Source organism: Nyctereutes procyonoides, unplaced genomic scaffold (genome assembly GCF_905146905.1).
Source record: "Nyctereutes procyonoides isolate TBG_1078 unplaced genomic scaffold, NYPRO_anot_genome, whole genome shotgun sequence".
NCBI lineage: Eukaryota > Metazoa > Chordata > Mammalia > Carnivora > Canidae > Nyctereutes > Nyctereutes procyonoides.
The window spans coordinates 9,768,698-9,796,108 of record NW_026575129.1 but is presented as its reverse complement, the minus strand read 5'-3'; the positions used below and the strand labels follow the sequence as shown (position 1 = coordinate 9,796,108).

The 27,411-nt window shown below is 39.5% G+C and overlaps 1 protein-coding gene and 1 non-coding gene across 2 annotated transcripts; both read right to left on the bottom strand.

Moving 5' to 3' along the window:
* Positions 1-12,611: 12,611 nt before the first annotated feature.
* On the bottom strand, positions 12,612-15,077 carry LOC129521089 (cytochrome c oxidase subunit 7C, mitochondrial). The gene is made up of 3 exons (XM_055342321.1): positions 14,880-15,077; positions 13,744-13,887; positions 12,612-12,735 (listed from the first exon to the last, which is right to left on the bottom strand). Exons 1-2 carry the CDS (start codon positions 14,952-14,954, stop codon positions 13,771-13,773), a joined length of 192 nt encoding a protein of 63 aa, XP_055198296.1. The 5' UTR covers positions 14,955-15,077; the 3' UTR covers positions 12,612-12,735; positions 13,744-13,770.
* On the bottom strand, positions 12,836-12,898 carry LOC129521102 (small nucleolar RNA Z39). Its single transcript, XR_008666760.1, has one exon. It is a non-coding gene; the product is annotated as a small nucleolar RNA Z39 (small nucleolar RNA).
* Positions 15,078-27,411: the final 12,334 nt, after the last annotated feature.

Below are 27,411 nucleotides of genomic sequence, written 5' to 3'. Positions count from 1 at the left end.
TAAGGAATTTCCTATAAATAAATATATCTGTACAATTCATCAACATATGTCTCTATATAAATGTCTGTATGGGGACACCTGGGTGGCTCAGCAGTTGAGTGTTTGCCTTCTGAGATCCTGGGATTGAGTCCCACATTGGGCTCCCTTCAGGGAGCCTGCTCCTCCCTCTGCCTGTGTCTCTGCCTTTCTCTGTGTGTCTTTCATGAATAAATAAATAAATAAATAAATAAATAAAACCTTTTTTAAAAAAAGTCTGTATGTATACACATTTTATCTGTAACATATATGTAAATATATGCTTTATATCTCTATGACCTGTCCTCTCCCCACATATCCATGACCTCAAATTCTGTCTATCCCTCAAGACCCAAACTCCATAAAATTGTCTCAGATACACCAGCCATCCAGCTTTCCCATGCCCTCATAGCTCTTTCTGAACTTCTTTTCCAGCACTTATCCTATCCTAACTGTACTCAATTTATGTGTATAAGCATCTATCTTTCTCCCGGGTTTCTGCACTTCTGAAAGATGGGAAATACCATCTGAACTTCTTGCTTTGTTTCTCTCAAAGACCACTACAGTATCTTAAAACACAGGATTTTATAAATATTTATAGATATTGAATACAATAAATACATGTCTTAGTCAAGCAACTCCTTGGGCAGGGCACACAGAGCACTGCTTGATGGAGTAGTGACATCCTATGTACATATGCAAATAGGGCTGCCTTCAACTTTAGAGTTCACATTCATCTTATTAAATATTAAAATGAGCTCTCTGTAGAGTACTACCTCTTACTGTCACTTGATTAACTGCACTATAAAGTTATTTTATAATGCCAGAGAAAGTGCTAAGTATTCAAGACATCAAAAGACCTTACCACGGGTCTTAGAATGTAGGGGCCTTAAGATTTTAAGACCAGAATTAAATTAAGAGTAGAGATAGAGAAGCCAAAATACTTTTCACATTGCCTGGCTTCTTGAAGAATTTTCTATTCTTATTCCTTTTTCGAGTCACAATGTAAAGATCCAGTTTTTATATTTTTGCAGACTTTAAGAGAATTGCTAAATAATCTAATAAAGACAACTGGGGCAACAAGAAATACTATTTTCCTGCATTTAATTTCCAAATACCTCTTATAGTGAATATTCTAACCCATCCACTTTTAATGCTGTAACTTTGACCCTCATATTCCCATTCTCAGATTACCATTTCCTGGTTGTTATTCTTCTCCGGTTTCTTTTCTTATTAGGCTTTCAGGCAAGTAGTTGTAAATTAATATTGCTCTTGTCACCCACATGTAAAAAGTTGTAGCCCACCATCAATCCTATAGCTCAAGATGTCAGATTGGCCCTCCCTGCCCTGTCCACCCTGTCTTACCATGACCTTTCCTTTACCATACTTCTCTATCTAGTCTCATCTTAAGATACTCAGTTGAGTTAAGGACAAAATAGGGCTAGGTAGGGAGAGATAGGTAGGGGGCTACGAACCAGAGTCACAAAAATCCCAGAAACGCTGAGATGTAAGGAAACTAGAGATAAGGATACAAGCCAGACTACCCTGCCCTAAGTGTTGGAGGGGAGGGTGTCTTCTTTATGATAGTAACCTGTGACAAACAAATCATAACCATACTCCAAAGAAGAAACAAACCATTAAAGATGTTATCACTAGTCCTTACTCAATGGTGATATCAATAGATATGTTGAAAGGATTTAGGTTTCCTGGTAAGCTTTCAATAAAAGACCAACCCTACAAGCCCCCCCCAGTGGCAACCCCGTTGGGACCCCTCTCACATCTGTGAACTTTCTTTGTACCCTCACTTAATAAACTTCAATCACTTCACTCACTCTCCTTTGTCCATGAGATTCATTCTTCGACTCCGTGAGACAAGAACCAAGCTCTCCCTTATCACACTGAGGGCTTCTTCATACTTCTAGAAATCTTACTTATTCTCATATGTTCAACTATGTTCATATTCTTCTGTATACTTGGAACAGTCTTCAGTTTAGTTCACTTCCACACACATTAGCTGAGCTTTCACTGCTTACTGGAGACTGTGCTAGATGCTAGGAACACAAAAATGTAAATATACAGCAGCTGCCTTTAAGGATATTTCATTCTTAGAATCTTTCTTTGTCGATCCATTTGGTCTTTTCTGTACATGCTTAAGATACTTCTGAGAAAGAAAATATCTGATTTGTCTGATCTCGTGCTGCTTATTGTTTTACTCCATAGATTCTCTTACTCCATATTCCATAGCTCTTCTTCAGCTGTGTTATGTCATCTGTAACTTCTTAGGTCAGATTTTCTCTGGGAAACACTTTGAAAATACTAGAATTTATAATAATATTCATATTTCCTAAAATAATAGGTCATGTAATAGGTATAACTAAAGCATACTTATGCTCTGAAACTTTTGTATGTGAAAATGATATACCCTGTGGAGTTCTAGAAGACATTAATCTTTTTTTTCTTAAGATTTTATTTATTTATTCATGAGAGACACAGAGACACAGGCAGAGGGAGAAGCAGGCTCCCCGCCCGGAACCCAAAGCTGGACTTGATGCCAGGAGCCTCCGATCACAACCTGAGCCAAAGGCAGATGTTCAAACACTAAGCCACCCAGGCAGCTTCAAAAGACACTAATCCCTGGTGAAAATAATCAGAAGCCTTGTTGCGTCTGGGAGATAGGGACAGGGATAGATGGGGAAGGGACATGGGGAAACTTAATATGCTTAAGCTTTGCATTAAACAGGAGTATGTATTTATCTAAATATTTCAAATAGCCACTAAGGTTTTGCCCTTTTCTCTGTATGTAAATTTTATTTTTTTATGTCTTTGTCTTGTATTTATTTCTTAGCTGTTTTATGCCTTTCCTTCAGTTCCTTCATTCAAGCAAATCTATCCTTCTTTAGGCATCTTTAACTTCAAAGATTATTGTTGTTTTTTTCCCCTCATTTTTCCTGGTTTTTGTTTCACACCTCCCAGACCCAACTCCTGTTCTAAGATTTTGAATTTTTAATTTAAAACGTTTTTTTTTTCCTTCAGTATTTGCAAATGTTTAAGGATATTTAATTCAGTTGGATTGTGTTAAGATTTCTTCTGTTTCAAGGATGGTGTTTATTGTGGAATTGTCATCAGCTGAAATGAAATTCTATGAATATAAATTTCTTACAGTAACTTTGTACGAAACTGTTATATGCTATTCTCCTTGAAATATTATTTTCCTGTACTAGTAATACAATTATATGTAGCCAGAGAGAGAGTTTAAGGAGGCTAACTAGGTTTCTTAATTCAAAACCATTATTTTCTTTTGATGTGGTGAAATGTTACTGTTTCTTTAACCAAGATTGCACTTGTTTCAATGAGAGGGCTTGGTGTATCTACTGTTTTTGTGACTCTCTCTCTTTTTTTACAAGAAAATTTCCCTTTTTTGTTTCCTTTTCTTCATTCACCAGTAAGCCTCTAAGAGTGCATCTTCCTGTCACTTGCAGTTACTCAGAAGTGATGCCATTCTAAAACCCTACATTGGGCTGGGCTCTGCTCATTCTCAAGTCCCTTCCTTTCATTTACACTATAGCCAGTGCTCCAATCTATAAGATCTCAAGCTGATTCTGAGTGTTTTCCTATTCTGAGTGCACTTGGTTTTTGAGAGTGATTTTATCCGTATCCTAACATCCCCAGTATCCCTACCTCCACCCCTCATTCATATCCTCTCTACCCCTACCCCCATCTGTTTGTCTCCCCTTATGTATAGGCTCTAGACACAGTGTTGCCCATCATAATGCTTATTTTTCAACTTAGAGATAACTTAAAATCTGTCCCTTAGTCTTTTGGTTCCTGGACCCAATTCCTGTGTGTGAGTGTGTGTGTGTGTGTTTAGGGTTCTTTACATCAACAAGCAATGCTCAAGACACCAAGAGGGTACCAAGAATTCAACTGAACTCAGCTTAATTCTGTTACTATCTATCTGGAGACAGACAAAGGGCTCACTTAGTGCACAAGCCCACCCTCTAGTTTAGAGGTCAATTGTAAGCCCAGGTTGTTACCTGTACTCTGGCTGCCTAGAAATCAGAGGTTCCCACAGACCCCTCTTTAGGTTCAAGTAATTTGTGAGAAAGGCTCACAAAACTCAGGGAACTCATATATTCACTAGATTACTGACATATTGCAAAAGATATTAAAAGATCCAAATCAACAGCCAGATGAAGAGATACATAGGACAAGGCCCTGAGCCAAGGAAGTTCTGTCTTCATGGAACTTAAGGACTGACACAGAGGCACATGGAAGTATTCTGATGAAGCCCTCCGAATCCCCTCCTTTTGTTTTTTTTTTTTTTTAATTTTTTATTTTTCCTTTTGGGTTTTAATGAAGGTTTTATTACTTAAGCATGATTGATAGCTCATTGGCTATTGGTGATTGATTCAACCCCTAGCTCTTTTCCCTCCCTCTACAGGGAATGGGAAAGTTCCCACCTTTTTGCTTAAGGTTGTTTCTCCTGGCAACCACCCAGCATCCTTAGCAGCTTTCCAAAAGTCATATTTTTAAAACAAAACAAAACAAAAAAAACTTTATTTACTCATGAGAGAGAGGGGGGGGGCAGAGACACAGGCAGAGGGAGAAGCAGGCTCCATGCAGGGAGCCCGACATGGGCCTTGATTCCGGGACTCCAGGATCACGCCCTGGGCAGGTACTAAACCACTGAGCCACCCAAGGATCTCCAAAAGTCACCTTCTTTAACATAAACCCAGTTGTGATGGAAAGGAACTTGTTATGAATAACAAGACACCCATTTCACCTTTATGGCTCTGAAGCATTCTGGGGAACTGAGGGCAAGAGATGAATTATAACAAAAGATGCTCCCATTGTTCTTATCTCAGGAAATTACAAGGTTTTGGGATCTGTGAGCCAAGAACAGTGGATGAAAATTAAATATATGGGAGGAACATATTTTAGTCACCTAAATGTCCAAATATATGCATTTCTTGTAAATTACTATGTCAAACTTAGTTACAGGGACACCTGGGTGGCTCAGTGGTTGAGCATCTGCCTTCAACTCAGGGTGTGGTCCCGGGTCCAGGGATTGAGTCCTGAATCAGGCTCCTTGTGAGGAGTCTGCTTCTTCCTCTGCCTATGTCTCTGCCTCTATGTCCTGAAAAAGTAAATAAAATCTTAAGAAATAAACTTAAAGTCACAGATTATGGGTGAATTTGCTTTCCCTGCTGATCAGTAAGGTTTTTCTGGAGGACACAGAGGGGAACTTAGATTTAGAAAGTGTCTATCTGTTCAGGCTGCTATACCAGAATATCATTGGTATTTAATAAATAACAGAGGTAGGAACGCCTGGGTGGCTCAGCGGTTGAGCGTCTTCCTTCAGCTCAGGACTTGATCCTGGTGTTCCAGGATAGAGTCCTTCATCAGACTTCTGCACAGAGCCTGCTTCTCCTTCTGCCTGCGTCTCTGCCTCTGTGTCTCTGATGAATAATTTTTTTTTTTTTTAAAGTAAATAACAGAGGTTTATTTCCCACAGTTTTGGTGGCAGGAAAGTCCAAGATCAAGGTGCTGGCAGATTCAGTGTCTGGTGAGAGCCTGCTTCATGGTTTACAGATCATGGTCTTCTTGCTGTGTCTTCACATGGCAGAAAGGGGTGAAGGAGCTCTTAGGGGTCTCTTTTAAAAGGGCAATAACCCCATTCATGACTGCTCCAATATCATGATCTAATCACTTCCCAGAAGCCCCACCTGCAAATATCATGACATGGGGGATTAGGTTTAGAACATATGAATTCTGTGGGGGGACACATACGTTCAGTCCATAGCAGGAAATTCCTTTTTCCGTATGACAACAGAAATATTTACAATTCTCTAAAATCCAGAGTTGTTTTTTTCAGACAATTCGTATTAAATCCCATAAGGGAAAAAAATGCAAGCCAGATTCTTGCTGTAAAATCATCCTACTGATGAGAAAAAAGGTGAAAGAAATGCAGATAAAATTAAATTTCCTTACTACTTGCAGCCCATTGATAAACACCTGAGACAGGCCGAGTATGACATTTCTCAAGAAACTCACAGCTGCCTTAATGTTAAATGCTTTGCTAGAGGCAAAAAGCAACCTTAACTTGACAATAGCCGCATCTCCAGGATCCTGTAAGTCTGTTTAACCTATGAAAAGTTTCCTTTAGAAGCTTCCTTTACCTCTACCTTCAACTTAAAAGTATATAACCAATCACAGTGCAGCTCTGTCCATGGGTCTTTTCCCCGTGCTTTAATAAAAACTTATTTGCACCAAAAACATCTCAAGAATTTTCTTGACCGTTCACTCTCCACATTACATACTGTGTCTCAAGAATTTTCTTGACCGTTCACTCTCCACATTACATACTGTGTACATGAGAAAGTGTTTTTTGTACTGTAATTGGGAGCAATGTCCCCAAAAGCTCAGACTGTTAGGGGAAAAGTAGCATTTGAGAATTCTAGATTATCCTGGTTTTTTAAATGGTAATAAAATGATAGCATAATTATTATTATACATATTATATGTCATATATATTATATACTGGGTATAACAAAACATACTCATGTTAAACAGTTTCAGTTCTGCTATACTGCCTGCAGACAAACCAATTAATCTCTGGTTGTGTGAAAATCCATGGCTTCCCTGGAAACTCCAGGAGTGGTTCAGTAGCTGAGAAAGGAAACCATGACCATTGAACCATCAGAAATTGAGTCATTTTCTAGGTCAAAATATGATACATCAGTAATTTTATATGGTTCAATTTAATATATACTGTCTGGGGAATGTGTGATGGATTTTGGTAGTTAGCAGCAGAGCTTGAGCATGAATAGTGATTTCTCACTAGTTTATAGATAGAACTGTACTGAGAAAGGCTCTTAGGACATAATGTATGAGAAATTTTTATAATATTAATTAGAGAAAATCAGGGTTAAGATATTTAACTGATCATTTCCAGCTATTAGGCATCAGGAGAGAATTTCCTAGACTGGCTCCCCATACACTTGGAAATATTATTGAATCCAATTAATGTTCCTCTTACCTCCATCTATTTAAATATATTTGTTGAAGGCTTAATATTTACCAAGCATGGTACTAAGTTTTGGAATCCACCAAAGAAAACAAAGCTTGTCCTAAAGGATATAGAGTCCTGCTAAAAGACTCAGTAATTATTTAATCCAGTTATTGTGCACCTGCCTTTTGTCATATCTGGGAAGATTGGGAGGACAGTAAATTTTAGTAGGAATAATCTGAAAAATTCAAATTTGAGATGAATTTGTTCAGGAATACTATAAAGTTGTACTATTTTCCAATGTACAAAGTAAAATGAAGAGGACTAGACAAGGGAACAAACGTGCTCCAGCATGATGCTGTGTCCATCTGGAAAAAGAGATTCAATTTTCTAATTTTTTTTTTTTTTTTTTTTTTTTTTTTTTTTCAATTTTCTAATTTTTATAAAGATGTCCAATGGGTAAGTGAGGTCCACCAAAATGATAGAGAAGGTGGAAAGGCTCAAAACTGAAAACTGCAGCTCAAAAAATCAGTTTGAAAGCCAAAAACGGTGTATCGCCATCATTCTGGCTCCTGTCACATATGGAAAGTGCTGAAGAGATTTTTTTTCCTTACTTAATCAAGCTTTTATATCGTAATCACATTTGCAATTGTAGATACAACTCATTTTATAAAGATTTATTTAAGGGAGAGAGCGAGTGAGCGAGCCTGCATACGTGTTTGATTGCGGGGAGGAGCACGGGGAGAGAGAGTATCTCAAGCACACCCGCCACTGAGCAAGGAGCCCAGCACTGGGGCTTGATCTCACAACTGTGAGATCATGACCTGAGCCAAAATCAAGTCGGATGCTTAATCAACTAAGCCACCCAGGTAGCCCATATATAATTCATTCTAAATCAGAAGACGCCTTAGAAAATTGTATTGACACAGAATTCTACAATGAAAGAATCAGTAATACAGAGACAGAGGTATTCCACTGAGGGTAGGCCAAGATTTGCTGCAGTAACAATCCTAACCCCAAACGATTAAAACAATGCAAATTTCTTGCTCGTTCTATATATTTAACAAATGGCTGTACTCACTAGTCTCAGGAAGCCAAGCTGATGGAGGCTCTATCCCTGCAGCATGAGGAAGGGAACTTGATGAACTGTACAATATTTTTAAGCTTCTAGGAAGGAATAACAGATCACTTCTGCTCTTATTTTCATTTGTCAAAGCAAAGGAGACAGAGTTCAATCCTGCCGTGCACACAGAACTGGCATAGTTGTGAAAAACCCTAATGACTACTCTACTAGATTAGGGAAAGACCAGAACAGCTCGTACACATATTCAAATAGTTCAAGTCTGTCCCAACTCAACTATTATTTGAATTATATGTTAACTAGAAAATCTTCACTGTATTGTTAAATATATAGAAAGTGGCTACCTTCCTTCTAATCTGTAACATTTCAATAGCTAGGAAAATAAAATCATTACTTCATAATGGATACATTTTAATAGACGTTTTGACATAGCAGAGTATAAACCATGGAAACTAACAACTATGGTGCCAGCCATTCCCCTTGCTAGTGTATTTAGGAATGAATACATGACTCCTGTGCCCAATGAGTGGTGGATTTCTAAGCAATCTTTCTCCACTCTTAAAAATAACTTGAAACTCCAACTCTTCTTGCTGGAAATTGTCAAATCTGTATGGGATGCCTGGAACTATGGCAGCCATCCCGTGACAGAGTGAACTTAGGAACAACAGGTTGAGTTAACATTTAGGCCCTTAAATCCACTGAGATCTATTTCAAGCATTAGATAAAACCATACATCTCCTAATTCTTTAAGTCCGTGCTTCTCAAAATGCTAGCCTGAAACAAGATCCATAGTTAGAATGTAAGTCAACACACACTTATTTTCATCAGTTTGTCTTAGATACACTGTCCACACTGCTTAGTCCATCTTGGACGGACTGCTTAGTGTAGGTAGCGACATAGTTCAGTTACATTTTGGTGCAAACTCTTCTCATTTAGTCTACAAAATTGGGATTATTGCAATATATATTTAGAGAAACTAACTCAGCAAGGTTTCTTTTTTTAAGATTTTATTTATTCATGAGACAGAGACACAGGCGGGGAAGCAAGCTCCATGCAGGGAGCATGACCTGGGACTCGATCCTAGGTCCCCAGGATCACACCCTGGGCTGAAGGCGGCGTTAAACCCGAGCCACCTGGGCTGACCCTCAGCAAGTTATTTGGGCGAAATTTATTACTATCTAGAAAACATTGAGAGATACACTGTTTTGATGTGTAGATTAGGCCGGGGCTTTGCTCTTTTCAAGTAGTTTTATCATTCCTGGCTTCCATTCAATAAATGTCCATTGACCACTTACTAAATTATACATGCAGGGCGCATGAATAAGTAATGGTCTCCCTGGTCTTGGAAAGATCATATGCTGGTATGAGATAGGGAAGGAAATCAGTAATTATACAGTACATGCTGAGGTCATTACAAAGCTGTTTACAAGGTATTGGGAGACCTTTGTGTAGTATGTTTGGGCTAAAGGGGGGGAATCAGCAGGAGAGAGCTTTACTGAAAATGTGGCACCTGAACAAAGACGTGGAGGTGGTAATAAAAATGGAGCTGTATGTTGAGGGGGAGGCTGAAACTGCAGGGAAATGACTAAATACATGCTAAGAAGCTGGAATTTTACTGATGGTGACAGCTTACAATACGCATCCACACATTTTTGCACATGGCTAAGGTTGAAGTACCTGCTGGACAGCTGTTTAGAAGTGTAGCTGGAGTAACTGCAAACACCTGCCAGCAACTGCAGAACGGCTTTGGGATCAACTTGAACAGTTCCAACCATGTCCACTCTATTTCCTCCACCTCACTTGTTTTTCATTAGTACTCTACAGCAGGAATCTAAAGAAATTTGCCTCGATTAGACCTACTTCCACTTTTAATCTTCACAACTAGATACTCTTGATAGAACAGGAACTCAGGCAGTCTCTTGACAATATGTGACCAAAGACTGGCTTGGAATCCAAGCAAACCCTACTCTTGAACCCATTAACTGTTTTGTTCTGCCTCTGTAGCAAAATACGGATTTTTTTTTTCCTTCAGGGTGGCCAAAGCTTAACTATGGAAGCAGTGGCAGTTTTCCTTCAAAACAAATCCCTATTCAGGTATCCTGGAGTTGAGGAAGCATGTGTATGAGGTACTTTATTTGTCCTAGCTCAATTTCATACAGGAATGTGTGGGTCTGTCCAGTGGGTTTTCCAAAAGAACTGGATTTTTACGGGAATTTTGTGGTTTTTAAAACTCCAACATTTTAAATATTACACTGCGTTAAGTCACATGCTTATATGAAATTGGCATGGTTTAAATTTAATGTCAACCTGACTGAGCCATGAGTCCAGATTATTTGGTCAAATATTTGTGAAGTGTGTTTCTTTTTTTTTTTTTTTTTTTTGGGGAGAAATTAACATTTAAATTGAGTTTCTAAAGCTGATTATTCTCCATAATGTGAGTTAGCCTCATGCAATCAGCTGAAGACCTTAATAGAAATACCAAACTCCCTGGAAAATTTGGGAGAGAGAGAATGAATGAATGGGGGAGTGGGGCAGACAAGAGGGAAAAGCAGGCTACCTGCTAAGCAGGGAGCCCAACACAGGGCTAGATCAGGACCCTGAGATCATGACCTGAGCCAAAGGCAAATGCTTAACTGCCCGAGCCACCCACATGCCTATAAGGACTTTAAGATTTTATTTTAACTCTACTCCCAATGTGGGGCTCAAACTTAGGATCCCAAGATGGAGTAGCATACTCTACTGAGGCACTCAGGTGCTTCCAGAAGAGTAAATTCTTGTCAACATACAGCTTTGGATTGGAATAGCAACTCTTCCTAGGTCTCCAGCCTTCAGCACTACCTGCATCCGATTTTGGACCTCTCACACCTCCATGATCACATGAGCTAATTTCTTACAACAAATCTGTCTATATACATACCTGACTGGTTGTTTCTCTGGCCTCTACCTCTCAACATACTTATGGACTACGACCCAGGTTACAGAAGCCTTTTTATGTTGGGACAATCTGTGCTCCTCTCCCAGGACAGGCAAAGGAGGTTTTTTCCCCCTCATTCATGTAAATCTCAAACACTGAGGAAAACAATTTAATGCATTAGATATTTGCTAGCTAGACCTTGCTGGTAAGTAACAGTAACATTTGATTTGTGATGTATTTTACATTAAAAAAAATAAATCTTTTAGAACTTGCCAGAAACTAAAATGTTTTTATATATAGCTTACCAAATCCCCAAACACTACAAGATAGGTTCTATTCCAATTTCCTCCAAGTAAAGGACAACAGCTAAATTTGTAACTTAACAGTAGAGATTTGAACCAAGAATTTGGAATCATTTTATGGTCTTTGAACTCATTTTTACCTTCCCAAAGGCAGAAAGCCTTAATGTTCCATAAACACAGATGACATCTGATTCAGCAATAATCAAAAAAACAATGACATGCAAGTACAGGGAAGAAGTTAGGCAGTCATAAAGATTTAATTATATCCATATTTAAGTAACTATCGCAGTATTATTGGAGATCGTGATGATAGGCCCAGTCAAACCATAAAGTTTTTTAAGGTTCCACTAAATGAGTAGTTTAACATTAGGGGTACACAGATAATCTAATGTTGTCAGGACTAATTTAGGCAGCATTTTTTTTTTTTTTTTTAGGCAGCAGTTTTGTTCTATGAAAGGATGTAGAACCACTCAGAGCAATTTTTCAAGAACCCAAAGAGACTTTAACTATTCTCGTTTTTAAATAATGGTTTAAAAAGTACAGCACCCCTATTCAACCAAAAAGTCTAGAGCTCAAATGGAGCAGCAGTTTACAATCTCTGCTTTACGGCATTTTTCTAACATCAGTGTGGTATTCCAAAAGTGACTAAACGAGGATTAAACATTTAAAAACTGTTTTCCTGCCCCAATACAAAGCCCTAGGAACTAAGTCACTACATTTTATGTAGCTAGCAGCATTTCACTATCAACATAAATTTGATTTACTGATATAAATTACTAATCAGAGCCATCTTTTAGTCCATTTCTACTAAAATTCCAGAATAAACTTGGAATATTTCCATATGGTTTTACAAGCTATTACATTTCAAGTATTCTACTTTTACTTAGTCTAAAAACGACTAAGTAACAGCAAATTTGGTCAACAGCAAATTTATCACGGGAAAATTTTAGTTTTAGATCACAGGTCTGGAGAACTCTTGGGGCTTCACTCTGTATACACTAGTGCTTTTCCTCATGACTAAATGTCACTCATGAAGAAAACCAATTTTACTGCTTATTTAGTAAAGGCAAATAAAAGTACACTTCTTTTTCAACTAAAAGATTACTATGTGACAACAAAGTTTGCCTTTTTAATAACATAGATTACCAACAAGGTCCTGACCTAGTAATCAAAAATCAAAAACCTCAAATCTAAAAACAAGAAACAGGCACAATCACACACATATTCTGACCAAACAAACTAATCCTGAGTATTTCCCAAATAAAAAAAGCACAATCATTACATTCCATGTTTCAGCAAAGAGGCATTAAAGATTCATGCCATAAGTTTATTTACAAACATGTTGAGTATGTTGAATTCAAGAGTTTGATCCATTTTTCAGAGACTGCACCTCTTAAAATGTTCCTTTTCACATCTGCAAATAAAAATAATAAGTTATTGACATTTAAAATGTCTCATTCATTAAGAAGAGATCATTTAGTTCATCAACATATCGTCTATCAGTTTATGACTGGTACATCAGAAAGCGTTTACAGTATCATGACTTTATTCATACTGATTTGCTTCATCATATGCACCAAAATCTTTCCATTATGGGTCACCTGGATAAATCCTTTCCCTTATGAATTAAGACAAATAAAAGCCTTTTCTTACTAACAGTATTTTTGGAATTAATTCATACCAGCCCACAGAGCTTCCCATAATGTTGCTCTGAGGAATATTCTGATTACAATTAAGCTAAATAAATGTTTCCTTCTCACACAAAGTATCTGCTAACCCCACACACAAGATTGGTTTGGGCATATACCAACACCTATTGCCCTGAAGACAATCTAACCAGGGGATGCCTGGTGGGCTCTCGGCAGTTGAGTGTCTGCCTTCAGCCCAGGGCGTGATCCGGGTCTGGGGATAGAGTCCCACATCGGGCTCCCTGCATGGAGCCTGCTTCTCCCTCTGCCTGTGTCTCTGCCTCTCTCTGTGTGTCTCACGAATAAATAAAATCTTAAGGAAAAAAAAAAAAAAGATAATCTAACCAGAACGCTACCTGGTTGGGAGCGTGAACTCTGGAACAAGACTAGGTAAAAATCCTGGTCCACGACCACCAGCTACGGGCTACTTAACATCTTTGTGTCTTAGATTAGGTTAAGTCACCCATCTCACTCACAGGCTTGCTCCCTAACACCAAGAGATCGTTAATGTAAAATACACCTGACAAACAATAGCATCCAATAAAAATTGTTTTTTTAAACACAGGAATATTTGTTTTTAGCTTCATCAAAATGTCCCCAGCAATGCCACATCTACACTAACTTCAGGAATCAGCCCTGCACACTGTTTGTGTAACTGTGGGTGGGGGGAGGGGAGGAAGAAAGAAATAGAAGGGAGAACAGGACTTTGGGAAGGTTAGGGATCCATGGATTACCTGTTTAGTGGTTCAATTAAAACATCCTTATTTCTTAAGCAGTTGGTGTCTTACTATAAAAAAAGGTGCAGCAAATCCAGATCCGAAATACAAAGTCATCATAAGTAGTAGCCTCCACTTGTTTTCCACTGAAAATGGCAAATTCTGTTGGGGAAAAAAGAGAGAGCAACAAAAATGAAATTTCAAACCACCGGGTAAGTACACAGGAGATAGTAATTTCATTCTTACAGCCTCGGGTTACGGACGCGGTACACCATACCTCCTTTTAGGACATTATTACGTTTTACATCCTATGATCTTAATCCCACCCAACACTATGCGGTAAAAAAAAAAAAGAAAAAAAAAACTGGCTTTACTGAGCCCTAGGCAGGGCTCCAGGTCAGGCTAACTCGGCGCCAAGTTTTCATTTTAGAAGATCGAAAAACTATTCTCCAGGGGAGCTGTTTTCTAAATGGAAGGCGGCGTTGTGGTTTACGATGTGAGCCATCAGCCACCTGCGGAGGGCACGCGGCAAGGGCAACTCATCGCGAGGTCCACCTTTTCCACCGCCGAGAAGCCCTACCACGCGCGCCCCTCCAACCGAACCTATCCCCACCTGAGCCGAGCCCAACCCCAACTAAAGAGGGGTAAGAGTTCTAATCAGGCTCGACCCACAACCACAGGCCTCACGTCCTCATGCGTCGCCAGCGACCTTCACTCCGATGACCTCCAGCTCAGCCGTAAGCCGCCAACACCTGCAGCCTTGGGCCCAGGGGCCCTGCAGGTCCTGGAGGCCGCGGAGGGGAGCGGAGAGGGGAGCGCGGGGGGGGGGGAGAACGGGGGGAACTCAGGGGAGCGGGGGGGGGGAAGCGCAGGGGGGGAAGCGCAGGGGAGCGGGGGGGAGCGCAGGGGAGCGGGGGAGGAGCGCAGGGGGGGGAGCGCAAGGGAGCGGAGGGGGGAGCTCGGGGGAGCGCGGGGGGGAGCGCGAGGGAGTGCAGGGGAGCGGGGGGGAGCTCCGGGGCGCGCCGGGGCGAGGTGGCGGCCTACGGCTCCCGCTCCTGCCGGCCCCCTTCCCCCGCTCCACCGCCGCGCTCCCATTTCCGGCTTCCCAGGTCCCCTCCCCCAACGAGGCGACGGGGGGGGCCCTACGCACTAACCTTCCCGGGGCCCTCCTCATAGTGGCTCCTACGGACCACAGAGGTCGTGAACCTCCGGATGCTCTGTCCCAACATAGCGCCGCTGAAGGTCCTGCGAGAGCCGCGGGCCCCGAGACGGCAGGAACGGCAGCACCCCGCGCGCTCCCCTCCGCGACCTTGCTCCTCGGCGCGCCGGGGCCGAAGGGGAAGATGGGAAACGGGGAGCGACCGCAGAGAAGGAGACCAGAGGGCGGTGTCCGAGGATTGTGGGAATCGTAGTCCAGAGAGCGCACCGCCACGTCGGCTCTGAAGGATTATGGGACATGTAGTCCGACGCGGGAGCCGGGCCCCGGAGGGACGAGCCCGGGCGCGGGTGGGGGCGGCCCGGAGAGCCTACCGCGATGGATTCACACCTGAGCGATTTTACTGAATTTAGGGACGCAGTTTCGCAGAGTTTATGAGACACAAAAATAAACCTTTCCAAGCTCTACTAGTGTGGTGATCCTTTGTACGACTAGATCGGCTACCCTAGCCCTGCGGGGACCACCTGCCGGGCCGCGCTCGGCCAGGGCCGGGAGGTGCAGGAGCCCGAGGGCGCCTCAACGCTGAGCTCAGGGCGGGCGGGGCGGGGCGGGGCGGGGCGGAGGGGAGGAGTCCTGAAAACAGGGTCACTGAGTGGAACAGGAGACACAGGGCGGAGCAAACTCCAATCCACTCCTAATAGAGGCTACAGGACCTCAAGTTTCTCTAAATGTCCCCCTCAGGGCTCGTATGTATTAAAGGATTTTGATTTAACTATAATCCGGGAAACATTTTCACTTTGAGCATTTCTGGATCGTCCTTTGCAGTCTAATGCAAGTAATATCCCCTGTGTGTTTGGTTCATTGTAACTTCTAATTCACATCATTTGAGGCTCCTGTGTGTAACTGGCTTCCAGCAAACTCCAAAGTGAATTCCAGGATAGAGTCTGGCATGTGGCTTCAGAACTGCCAGCCTTCTTATGGGCCCTATGACAAATTAAAGATAGCTGCAAATCCTTTTATCCAGATACAGAGTCTATGCCTTCTCTCCTCAAATGCAGGTGGACTCTCTATTTTGACCAAGAGAATTTGTTGTAAATGATGCCGTGTTAGTCTCCTGCCCCGATCTTATACTGGCAGGTCCCTTTCCTGTCTTTTGGAATACTTGCCCTTGGAACCCTGAGTATCCATGTAAGAAGTTTGACTCCTCTGCTGGAGATGCTTCCCGAAGAGTCCCCAGGAGTCCACCAAAGGAGGCGGGGGTCAGGGCAGGTTGTCAGGCATGTGAGTGAAGCTACCTTGGACCCCCCAGCTCAGTCTAGCCGCCAGCTGAACATTAGTGAGTGGCCCCAGTCAATGCTACCTAGAGTCTGGGAAGCAGAGCGGTTCCACTTGATGGTGATGTAGCAGCTGGCATAATTTGGGGGAATGCTAAATAGCCTCAGAAATGCACTTTCAAAAGCATCAGCTTTTTGATGCTCCTGACAACTTAGAGGGTAAATTGGAATGGAATTGAAAGTTGATGAGAAGGGCATCTGGATGGCTCAGTCGGTTACGCATTTGACTTGGCCTCAGGTTAGGATCTCACGGTCCTGGGATGGGGTCCTGAGTTGGCCTCCATGCTAAAAAAAAGAAAAAGAAAAAAGAAAGTTGCTGAGATCTCTTATTCTTTCTATGATTATTCACCGTTTTATTAATGGCTAGATACGACCCACAGAACACATTTTTGATAATTATTTTAAAGGTTTTTGTAAAAAAAAAAAGTCAAACTGAGAACTAGGGAAAATTTCTTATCGGTTTCCATATTGTTTTTCTTAATTGCTAGCTAGTAAGAAATTAATTAAATAACTAACATACCCTGAGTTTAGGGGTTTTAAGCTAATCTCAATCTCTTAAAATTTGCTGTAGAATGAAGGAAAAGTTTAAGGAAATTTGGCAATCTTCCATTTTTGAATAGGAATTGTGATAAATTAAAGATGGCCACAATTTCTTTGTAACTCTTCCCTTTGAGAGGTGGGATCTAAGTCCCCTCCTCTTGACCTTAGTGACCTGCTTGACCAATAGAATGCAACACTGTAAACTTCTGAGACTCCTGAAGGTGGCTTATCAAAAGCCTTGCAGTTTCCAATCAGGCAACTTGGAATGTTTTCTTAAGAAAAGTCAGCCACCAAGTAAGAAGTCTGACTACCCCAAGAGTACCAGGACAATAGGGAGCCCAAGATAACCATTTAGAGAAGCCACGTGGGGGAAAGGTGGGTAAGATAAGGGGAAAAAATAGGCCAGATCAGCCTCTAGTTCTTCTTGCCATCCCCCAGCCTGGAACTGGATATATGAGTAAAGAAACCTTCAGGTGATTCTAGCCATGGCCATTATTTGCCTATAGTTTTATGAGTTACCTTAAATAAGAATTACCCAGATGAACTCATCAGCCTTCAGAACTATAAACGAAGATAATAAATGATTGTTTTAAGATGCTAAGTTTTGTGACCGTTTGTTATACAGGAGTACAAATCTGCAACTGGTATCACACGTAGTTTCTTATACATGTAGCCTAACAATCTAAATCTAGTCAAAATAGTTGGCAAGAAAGATGTGAATCAACCTAGAGAAATTTTTGATTCAGTATGATACTCTTTGTGGTATAAAATGAATTTCAAGAGAAATGAGACATTTCACATATTGGCACAAAATAGAAAACATCTTTAGGGACACGAGGCTTACTCCAAAGTCATATTTTAAAAATAAAATCCAATTATTTTAAGTAGTGAGTAGAGTGTATATCATAGAGTGAGCAGTGTACTTTCTAGACTCAGGAGTCTTTGGAGACTGAAATTACATTATATAGAACAGTATTTCTAAAAATTAAAGTACAATATTTGTCACTTCTCTCAACAGCTACTATATAGGATTTTAAGAACTAGGTTAGAGTTTATTTACAAATAGATTGTTTAGTGAAGAAATTATGTTTCTGTCCTACACTGAAAAACTCAAGTTAATATGTTCTTTTTTGGTTTTAGGTTTTTAGAATTTCTCCTACTGCAGAATTATAGTCAGGACTCTGTGTTAGCTTTTATTTGAAATTTTATGCTTGTGGCAGGTGGGGGTGGGGGCGGGGGGACCTGGTTTTAGGAAAAGACAAAATGTAATACCACTGTGGCAATTAGGATTGGAAAATATTCTCCTAGCCTTCTGAATGATTGACTGATGGCCTACTGGATGAAAAGGTTCTGCCAAAAAAAATGCTAACTTCATCAAGCTGTATGTTTACTCCTCCTTTTGTTTCATTACTTTTGAATACCATTTTTTCTTAAAAGCATTTCACATTTCTTATTCCAATTTTATTGTAGGTTTAAAAACAATTCTTTTTTTTTTTTTTTTTTTTATAGATTCACTCATGCCGAGTAAGGGAAACCTGAGGCTAGATAGTGGGTGATGTGACTAGGGTCATGCAGGGGGTGATATAACCAGGTTCACAGAAATCCCAGATGTGGAGAAATGTTATAGATAAGATATTAACCAGAGACAAGGGCACATAATAAATACACCTTGTTTGTTCTAAATATGGACGAGATATTTTCATAATATTTACAAATCTACTTTGACTTAAATGATATGGACAAGATATTTATCAAGTTCCCTGGTCAGTTTTCTATAAAAGACTGACCATAAAAAGCCCTTAATGGCAACCCATTTGAGACACTTCTCACTCCAAAGCACTCCTTTTCTTTCCTTTCTATTCTCACCTTTACTTGATAAAGTTTCACTTCATCCTTTTGTTGGCGAGATTCATTCTTCCACTCCATGAGACAAGAACCCTGCAACCCTGCAACAGTAATGTATTTGTCATTAACAATCGCCAAGTATAGGTAGGTACATTTTTACAAAATAAATACAAAACTAACATTTCTCAATTTAAAAATCACTGATTCTAGTTGCATCTATGTTCCATGTCCATCCTGACTTAACCTGAAATGGAACTTATCATTGCTTTGAACGGGTTTCTTTAAATGCCCTATGGTATCTCTTGGTTGTTTCCATAACTGGGATACTAAGTGGTTAAATAGTTTTATTAATTTATTTTAGGGCAACATAATTTATTTTATTTATTCATTTTAAAGATTTTATTTATTTATTCATGAGGGACACACAGGGAGAGGCAGAGGGAGAGCAGGCTCTCACACAACAGCCCAATGTGGAATTCGATCCCAGACCTCGGGGATCCCGGACCTCAGGATCACACCCTGAGCCAAAGGCAGATGCTTAACTGCTGAGCTACCCAGGGGTTCCAAGGGAAACATAATTTAAATGAGGCAGGGGATTTTGAAAACCAATTTTTTAAAAAAGATTTTATTTATTTATTTATGAGAGACACAGAGAAAGAGGCAGAGACACAGGCAGAGGGAGAAGCAGGCTCCATACAGGGAGCCCGATGTGGGTGGACTCGATCCCAGGACCCTGGGATCATGACCTGAACCAAAGGTGGATGCTCAACCAGTGAGCCTCCCAGGCGTACCAAAAACCAATCTGATGCATCATTCTAAAAAGAAGTCCTGTTTTGTTAGAGCAGAAGAAAAACAGAGGAGATATGTGACAATAGAACCAACCATGTTGCATTACATGTGATGATTGTAAAGAATTGTGCAAGTAAGGACCTTCTGGAAATCTTGATTTCTTACCACGCCCATTACTGCTGATCAATGGCATATAAGCTGCTGCTATATTTTGACCATTCGGGTGAGATTGCAGGAATCAGATCAAAGGCACTCTGTTCCTTTAGACAATGGGCTGGCAACTCTACAGTTAATACAACCCATCAAGATGTCTGTTTATGCTATAACAATTTTTGTATTTGACTTTTTAGTTTGAACTTACCATTAAGAAAAAATGTGTATTTCTTGAGAATATCTATGCAGTTTGAGTAAATTATTACTGAACTCACGAAACAGTTATTTTAAACATTTAAACTAATTATAAAATTATTACACAAAGTAGGTTAGGCTTAATTTCCAGTTCTCTTTGAACAGCGTTCTAAAACTGTATCATTGAATGTGAATTGTGCTCAGTATCTTCTCACCACTTCGTACTAAGGGATTTTATAAATATCAGACTTATGAATCTCATTGCTGGGTTTACTGTGGAGATTTTTTTTTCCTCTGAGGATGTGTTTCAATATATTTCACATCATCATTTTTATGAGGACCCATAGGACAAATTTTTTCCTGGTCTTAGAACTCAAATAAACATGCTTCTCCTGGATAGCTGATTTGCTTTTGTCTTATGAGTACTGTGAATAACAGACTTCACTGTAATTTTCTCCTTATACTGGTTCCTAGGATGCTTATAGCCCAATATGTGACCCACCTTTAGTGGAGACGATGGATCTATTTTGTTTACTTCACTCCTAGCTCCATCTTCTTTTCTAGATTTATTTACCCTTGTTTCACTTTCCTCTCCAATTTTAAATTTATTCTATCTTGTTATATATGTCTTTGTTCTATACCTCAAATGTTTTCTGGAACAATATCAGCATGTAAATAAACTAATAAATCATAAATTTTTTTTCACATAGAAAATTGTTGTAGTATTACTTACTTTATCAGTTTTACTCTTCTTTGCTTCATGGAGCCTGGGCTAGATAAGGTAATTAAAGCTAGCTAACATAACAAATGATCCCAAAATGTTAATGGCTTAATACAATGAAGATTTTTTTTCTTACTATGTCACAGTCTGAATCAGATGTTCAGCACGTGATCTTCCACATGGTATACTCAAGTGTCATCATCCTCTGTGCTACACTCAATCCTCTGGATTGACTCTGCCTGCCACGATGCTAAGAAAGAAAGTAGAGGCTCACACAGGGTTGTTCATGGACCAGGTCAGTAGGTGGCATACACTGCTTGTGCCCAAATTCTTTTTTTTTTATTTAAAGATTTATTTATTTATTCATGATAGACATAGAGAAAGAGGCAGAGACACAGGAGGAGGGAGAAGCAGACTCCATGCCGGGAGCCCGACGCGGGACTCGATCCCGGGACTCCAGGATCACACCCTGGGCAGGCGCTAAACCGCTGAGCCACCCAGGGATCCCCTTGTGCCCAAATTCTATTATCTGAATCAATCATATGCTACCATCCAGATGCAGGGGGTCTGAAGAATTGAGAGTTCTGTGTGTCCTAGAAGAAAAGGGAAATGGTCTAGTTGAACACATAACATCTCCTCTACAGAGACCCAGTTTCTTGCTGAAATCCTATAGAGTGCCTCTATAGGAATTCAATTTCCAAGGGTTTTATATACTTTTGGAACTTTGCTAAAGTGGTTGTAAATTGTCACAATTGTTCTATAATTTCTCGTTCGTGCACATTTACCCAGAGTTGCACACTCCAAGCAGTATATTGTAACCTGGAACCAAACTGACATGGATTCAAATCCACAATATATCCTAATTATCTAGCTTTAATTAGTTGCATGACCTTTTCTCATCTTTCAAATGGGGCAATAATGTTACCTACTCTATGGGGTTACAAGAAGGGTTAATTGAAATATTTGCTGCTTCAAAATGTTATATTAGCAAATTTCCTGTGACTCTCCATATATCACTTTTTAATTAACTTTCTGTCTTTCTCGATGGTCTGAAGTATGTAGATCCGAAATACAAAAAAGTGTGATGCTCTACTAGAATGTTAGCTCTCTGAGGACAGCAAAGTTTTGTTTTTTTACTTATCACTTATGTATCTATCCTAAGAATCCTCCATGGAGACACTCGAAATGTTTGCTGAAAACAATGAACAAATTATTATTATTTTTTAAATTTTATTTATTTATTCATGAGAGACAGAGAGAGAGAGAGGCAGAGGGAGAAACAGGCTACATGCAGGGAGCCCGACATGGGACTCGATCCTGGAACTCCAGGATCACACCCTGGACTGAAGGCGGCACTAAACCGCTGAGCCACCGGGGCTGCCCTGAACAAATTATTTTTTTAAAGATTTTATTTATTTACTCATAAGAGAGAGAGAGAGAGATAGGCAGGCAGAGGGAGAAGCAGGCTTCATGCAGGGAGCCTGATGCGAGACTCGATCCTGGGACTCCAGGATCACGCCCTGGGCCAAAGGCAGGTACTGAACTGCTGAGCCACCCAGGGACAATGAACAAATTATGTGGCAATTTCAGCTTAAATACAAATATTATGTTTTGAGTGTGAGATTATGATTTGGTTTTTAAAATCCACTACATTAAGACATTAGTAATGTGCAACAAAACATGTCTATTTTAGGTAGATTGTTCAATGAATTTGAATGCCACAATTAAGATATAGAACGTTTCAAGCACCCATAATTTACTTTTAGCAATGAAATAATACTTTAAGGGGATTGGCTTGTTAATTGTCCCTAAGTGCCCTAACCTTTGATGCCTAGATATTCTTAATTAAAGCCAAAGCTGCACTCAGTCCTACATAAGTTGGCTCTACTGCAAAGTTTTTCAACAGGGGACCATTATGGCCTAGATAATTCTTTGCTGAGGATAATGTCCTGCACATTACAGGATGCTTAGCTACATTTCTGGCATCTACCCACCAGATGCTAGTAACACTTCAGCTTCCAAGTTGTGACAACCAAATCTGTCTCCAGATGTTATCAAAAGTCCTCTCTGCTGGCAAACTTTGTTCTGGGTTGAAAACCACTGCCCTGTGGCCATCTCCTCACAGCACCATGAGTCAAAAGAACATACACGTGGTCTGAGCCAGTCCTTCTGCACTTGCTGAGATCCATCTGGAGAACTGCAATGACTCACCCTTCTCAACAAGGAAAAGCCCAACTGCCTTAGTCCGCTCTGCAGTCTGTTGGCAGAGTGCCCACTCCCTTTTCTGTCATCAGTGTATGCTATCCGCTGCCTGGAGTGTTGAACATTTATATGCTTCCATTGATCCTCCCCTCTGTTCCACACTGCATCGAGGGCAGATAGGAAGTAGTATTAAAGCTTGCTTTTGTTTTATTCCTATCTTGTGAATCTGTGTTCTTAGATAGCCACTCATTTAGAAGGTAATGAACCTATCCTTACTTCTACCTTTAAAATAGACAATTAGTTTTTAATTAAATAAGCATGTGTGCTTAGCACTGTCTCTGGCAAGTGGCAATGCTTGACACATAGCAGCTGTTATTATTACTTGCGTACCACTGTCTGTGTTGCTATTTTTCCCTCTGTGGGATCGCCTACCTTCCTCATACCTACTGCATTTTCTCTGTTTGTATCATCAGCTTTTGTATTAAGGTTGCAAAATCTGTGCTTCTATGTCTCAAAGATACCTTCTCAAGCCACCCAGGCCACCAAGGCACTCCTACCCTCCTGGCCTCTTGGATAGACATTTCCCAGCTTTTCAATCAGTTACTCAGGAAATTCTATTATCATTTGACTCAGAAGGAACTTCTTTCTAGACTGGTGCCATGAGGAAGACCATCCTCTGAAGGAAAAACCCTAGGTGTTCTATCTCTGAAAGTTTCCTAGTTTTCTCACTGTCCTACAAGAGCTATGGAGCTCTGTACTGCTACCTCATGCACTTTTTGATTAACAAAGATAAAAGCATTGTATCAAAAATATTAACTACAGTTTATTAAAGGTAAATAACATAATTGTTAAAAAGAGAATATAGAGACACCTGGGTGGCTCAGCGGTTGAGCATCTGCCTTTGGCTCAGGGTGTGATCCCGGAGTCCCAGGATTCAATCCCCTCATCGGGCTCTCTGCATGGTGCCTGCTTCTCTTCCCTCTTCCTGTGTCTCTGCCTTTCTCTCGGTGTCTCTCATGAATAAATAAATAAAATATTTTTTTAAAAAAAGAGAATATAAACTTAAAATGCGACCAAATGAGGAAATCAGAATATTGTTCATTTATTGCGAGGAAAATAATCTGAATCATGCAAGAAACCTTGAGTATGAGGACTATTGAAGTGTAGGTTATTATTACTATGTTCTGTATTATTTGTAGATTATTTGTAGATAGGTTATTGTAAACTTGGGAAACTTTGTCGAACTCATTGCTGAACAAGTCTGAATTTTGTATTCTTATCCCAGAGCTATCAGCATTAAGATGGCTTTTGACAGTCAGTATTCAGGAATGCAAGATCCAAATCCCTATTATTCAACCTATTGTGCTACTTGGTATTTTCCAAAGTCTTTACAGAAACTCAAAAGCTGAAATTGAAGGGTTCCCCCCCCTTTTTCTTTTTGCATTCCTGCTGTAGAAATCCTATCCTGAAGGAAATGGCGGGAGAGGATAGACCTAAAGGTAATTCATGGTTATTAAAAAACAGGTGATGAATTAAAAGTTATTTTCCCAGGACACAGGTTTTTATTATGTGAAGTAAAATTACTGATGTGAATTACATCCACTTCTCAGAGCAGTCTTGTGCATATATTGGGGAAGTAGACAAACCTGACTACAGGGGAATAAAGAAATCCCAGTACTTTCCTATCATTCTCAAAAGGAAAGTAAAATCTTTCATTCTAAAATGAGAGACAAAGGTTTAGATACACATCAAGAACAGAAGTAAGAATTTGACTTAAATTCACAATCCAAAACCTTTCTAGAAGGCAAGATTACCTAGGAAAGGTTGAGGTGGAGTTGATGGCTGGAAGCAGCAAGGGATTAAAGAGAGTGGTTAGATCAACAGGCAAGATAACAAATGATAACATATAAACAATTTTGTTCTGGACAAATTTTTTCCCTTCCTCTCTTTCTCTTTCTCATGTGAACCATGGGAATTTGGCAAAAATATACAGATACAACGTAAAAATCACATTGCAACATCAAATAATTTGTAATTCCAGGAAAGATGACAGAAACGGTAAAGATTAAGGATGCCAAATTATGCCAAATTAAAATATATCAGGAAAATAATATGCTAGATCCCAAACTTTGAATCATAAAAACTAAAAGGGTTTGACAGGGTGATTTGATAATCATAATAGGAGAAAAAGTTCTCATTCCTTTCCCTCTTAGATGCCAAACTGGTCATCTTTTTGAAAGCAATGCCCTCCACCTTCTGTCCTTAATTAACCCTTCTGTCAATGCTGCCATCATTGAAGAGTTTTAATAAGCTCCCCTACGGAGTCGAATAGCACCCCAGGCAGTCTGTATAAAAGGGAATATGTTATGCTGATGCAACTCCATCCTGCACCACAAATCTACTCTTCCTCCTAATTGTCTTTTCATTGATGTCATTTCCATTTTCTGGTCATCCCAGTCCAGAATCTGAGAATTGTCTTTGAACTTCTTTTTCTCTTTTTTCAAGGGACTCAGCATTTAAGGGGGTAGGGTAGAAAGAAAAAAAAAATCGAATGTTTTAAATGTGTAGAAACAGGAAGGGTCTAGACATATGGCAAAATACTCTTTTCCTCACCATGCACACAGAGCCGCAGGTGTTACAGTGCTGACTGTTTTAAGTGGGTATGTCAGGGCAGACACTAGCTAGTTATTTCTCTCTGAGTCTAAGTGGAAGGATGAAAGGAAAACATTCCCTCTGTACTACTCTAAGAAAGTTTTTGAAAGTTAAAAACTTTATACTTGATTTTCTATCCTCTAATTTCAAAGTCACACGCGGGTGTGTATGAGCACAGTACCCACATCAAACACAACTCTTAGGTTGAAAAATAGTGCCCTTAATCTTTCAATTGTTTTAAGGTTTTATTTATTTATTTGAGAGAGTGCGAGCAAGAGAGAACATGAGCTGGGGTGGGAGGGGCAGAGGGAGATGAGAAGCAAACTCCCCACTAAGCAGGAAGCCTGACTTGGGCCTCCATCCTGGGACTCCAGGATCATGACCTGAGCCAAAGGCAGAGGATTAATTGACTGAGCCACCTAGGTGCGCCAGTCTTTCAGTTTCTGAGCTCTACTCCTGTTCTACCACATCATGACTCTTCTCTTCTGCACATTCCTCTTCAGGACTCAAGAAACACACTGTCTCTGGGAAAAAGTTTGTTTATGAGATCTAAATTTAATACCTTTTTAATATATAAACAGTTGGACATTATATTGGAGTGCTAATGTTCTCTGAAGACTTTGCAAGTTAGCAAGAATCAAAGTCTAAGTAAAAGAAATGATGCTTCTACAGATAATTTCAGACAACATGAAGACGAAGATTCTTTGTTTTGTTAAATTAGGACAGACTACTATGGACAAAATTTAAAATATTCAGGTGATTTCTGTATCATGTACATTTAATGAAGTCATGGAAGTTTCTAGGTAAGTTTTCTTTCCTGGGTATATGTGCAACTATATCATTTACATATTATATCTTAGATTACAATTTGTTTTAGGTACTTGAAATTAACATATTCAATGATAATTTTTAAATAACAGTTTCAATATTTTCATATTGGTTAGAAAGGTACATTCAACTTGAAAATACATGAAAACATGCTCTATTTTATTACTTTGTCAAAAATGTTATTGTTCCTAGCAATATTAAATCATGTTTATCACTTTCAAACATAATCCCAAAGACAAATTTAAGGCATTCATACTAAAATCTTACAATTTTAGCACTTTTTTTGTATTAGTGATTCTATTTGTGTATATAGTACACAATGCTAGAAATAGCAGTATAGTGTTATGTGATTTTATTAATGTGGCAGTTAAGATCATAAATAATGTAAGGAAAATTTGGATATGCCAGAAAAAAAAATGCAAAAATTTTAAATCAATTTTTCAAGAAAGTGCTATATCATATCTTTAATAATGTATAGTTTGTTAAGTTTGATTATAATATACAAGGTGAATTTAAGGAAATAGTGGGATAATCTCTAAATATCAAAAAGTAACCACAATGAAATATAGGATTTAGTCAAATCTTTTCCTTGTGAAATATATAGATAAGTGACACATGGAAATAGATCATGGCAGAAGGCTTAATGCTCCATTTCACTTCACTTTGGTACCTGTAGCAATAAGCGTATTATGAATTTTAAAAATGTAATTTACAAAATAATGAACAAAAATTAAGTCTAAAACTCTTTTTAGAAAGAGGAAGTGATCAAACATTAATAAAAAGTTAATTGTTCTTAAGTTTTTAAATTTATTATTTTTAAAGATTTTATTTCTTTATTTGACAGAGAGAGAGAGAGAGCACAAGCAGGGATGGTGGGAGAAGAAGAAGCTGGCTCCTCAGTGAGCAAAGAGCCCTATGGAATGAGGAGCTTAATCCCAGGAGCCTGGGATTCTGACCAGAGCTGAAGGCAGACACTTAACCAATCGACTGAGCCATCCAGGCACCCCACAGTTAATTTTTTTTAAATAAGATACAATAATTTTAGATATTTACTAATAACTAGTTAGTTGTAAAATGGGAGTATATATAAGGTTTCGTATTACCTAAAATTTCATAACAGTGTATAGTTTTTCTTTGAGGAACACTGATCTATAAGAGACTAATGCTAGTTTTTAAGTTCATTGATTTTCAGTTGCTAAGAAAAAAAGGATGATGTTACTTAAACTTGTTTGCCCCTTCTTAGATTTTATTGACAAAATCTGTAATGTGTT

What these genes read in the sequence shown, in the direction of transcription:
- LOC129521089 (XM_055342321.1), bottom strand. Translation starts at nt 14,954, where the DNA reads ATGTTGGGACAGAGCATCCGGAGGTTCACGACCTCTGTGGTCCGTAGG. An exon ending in ATGAGGAGGGCCCCGGGAAG is followed by an intron (nt 13,888 to 14,879) that starts GTTAGTGCGTAG and finishes TTTCCCCAACAG; the next exon opens with AATTTGCCATTTTCAGTGGA.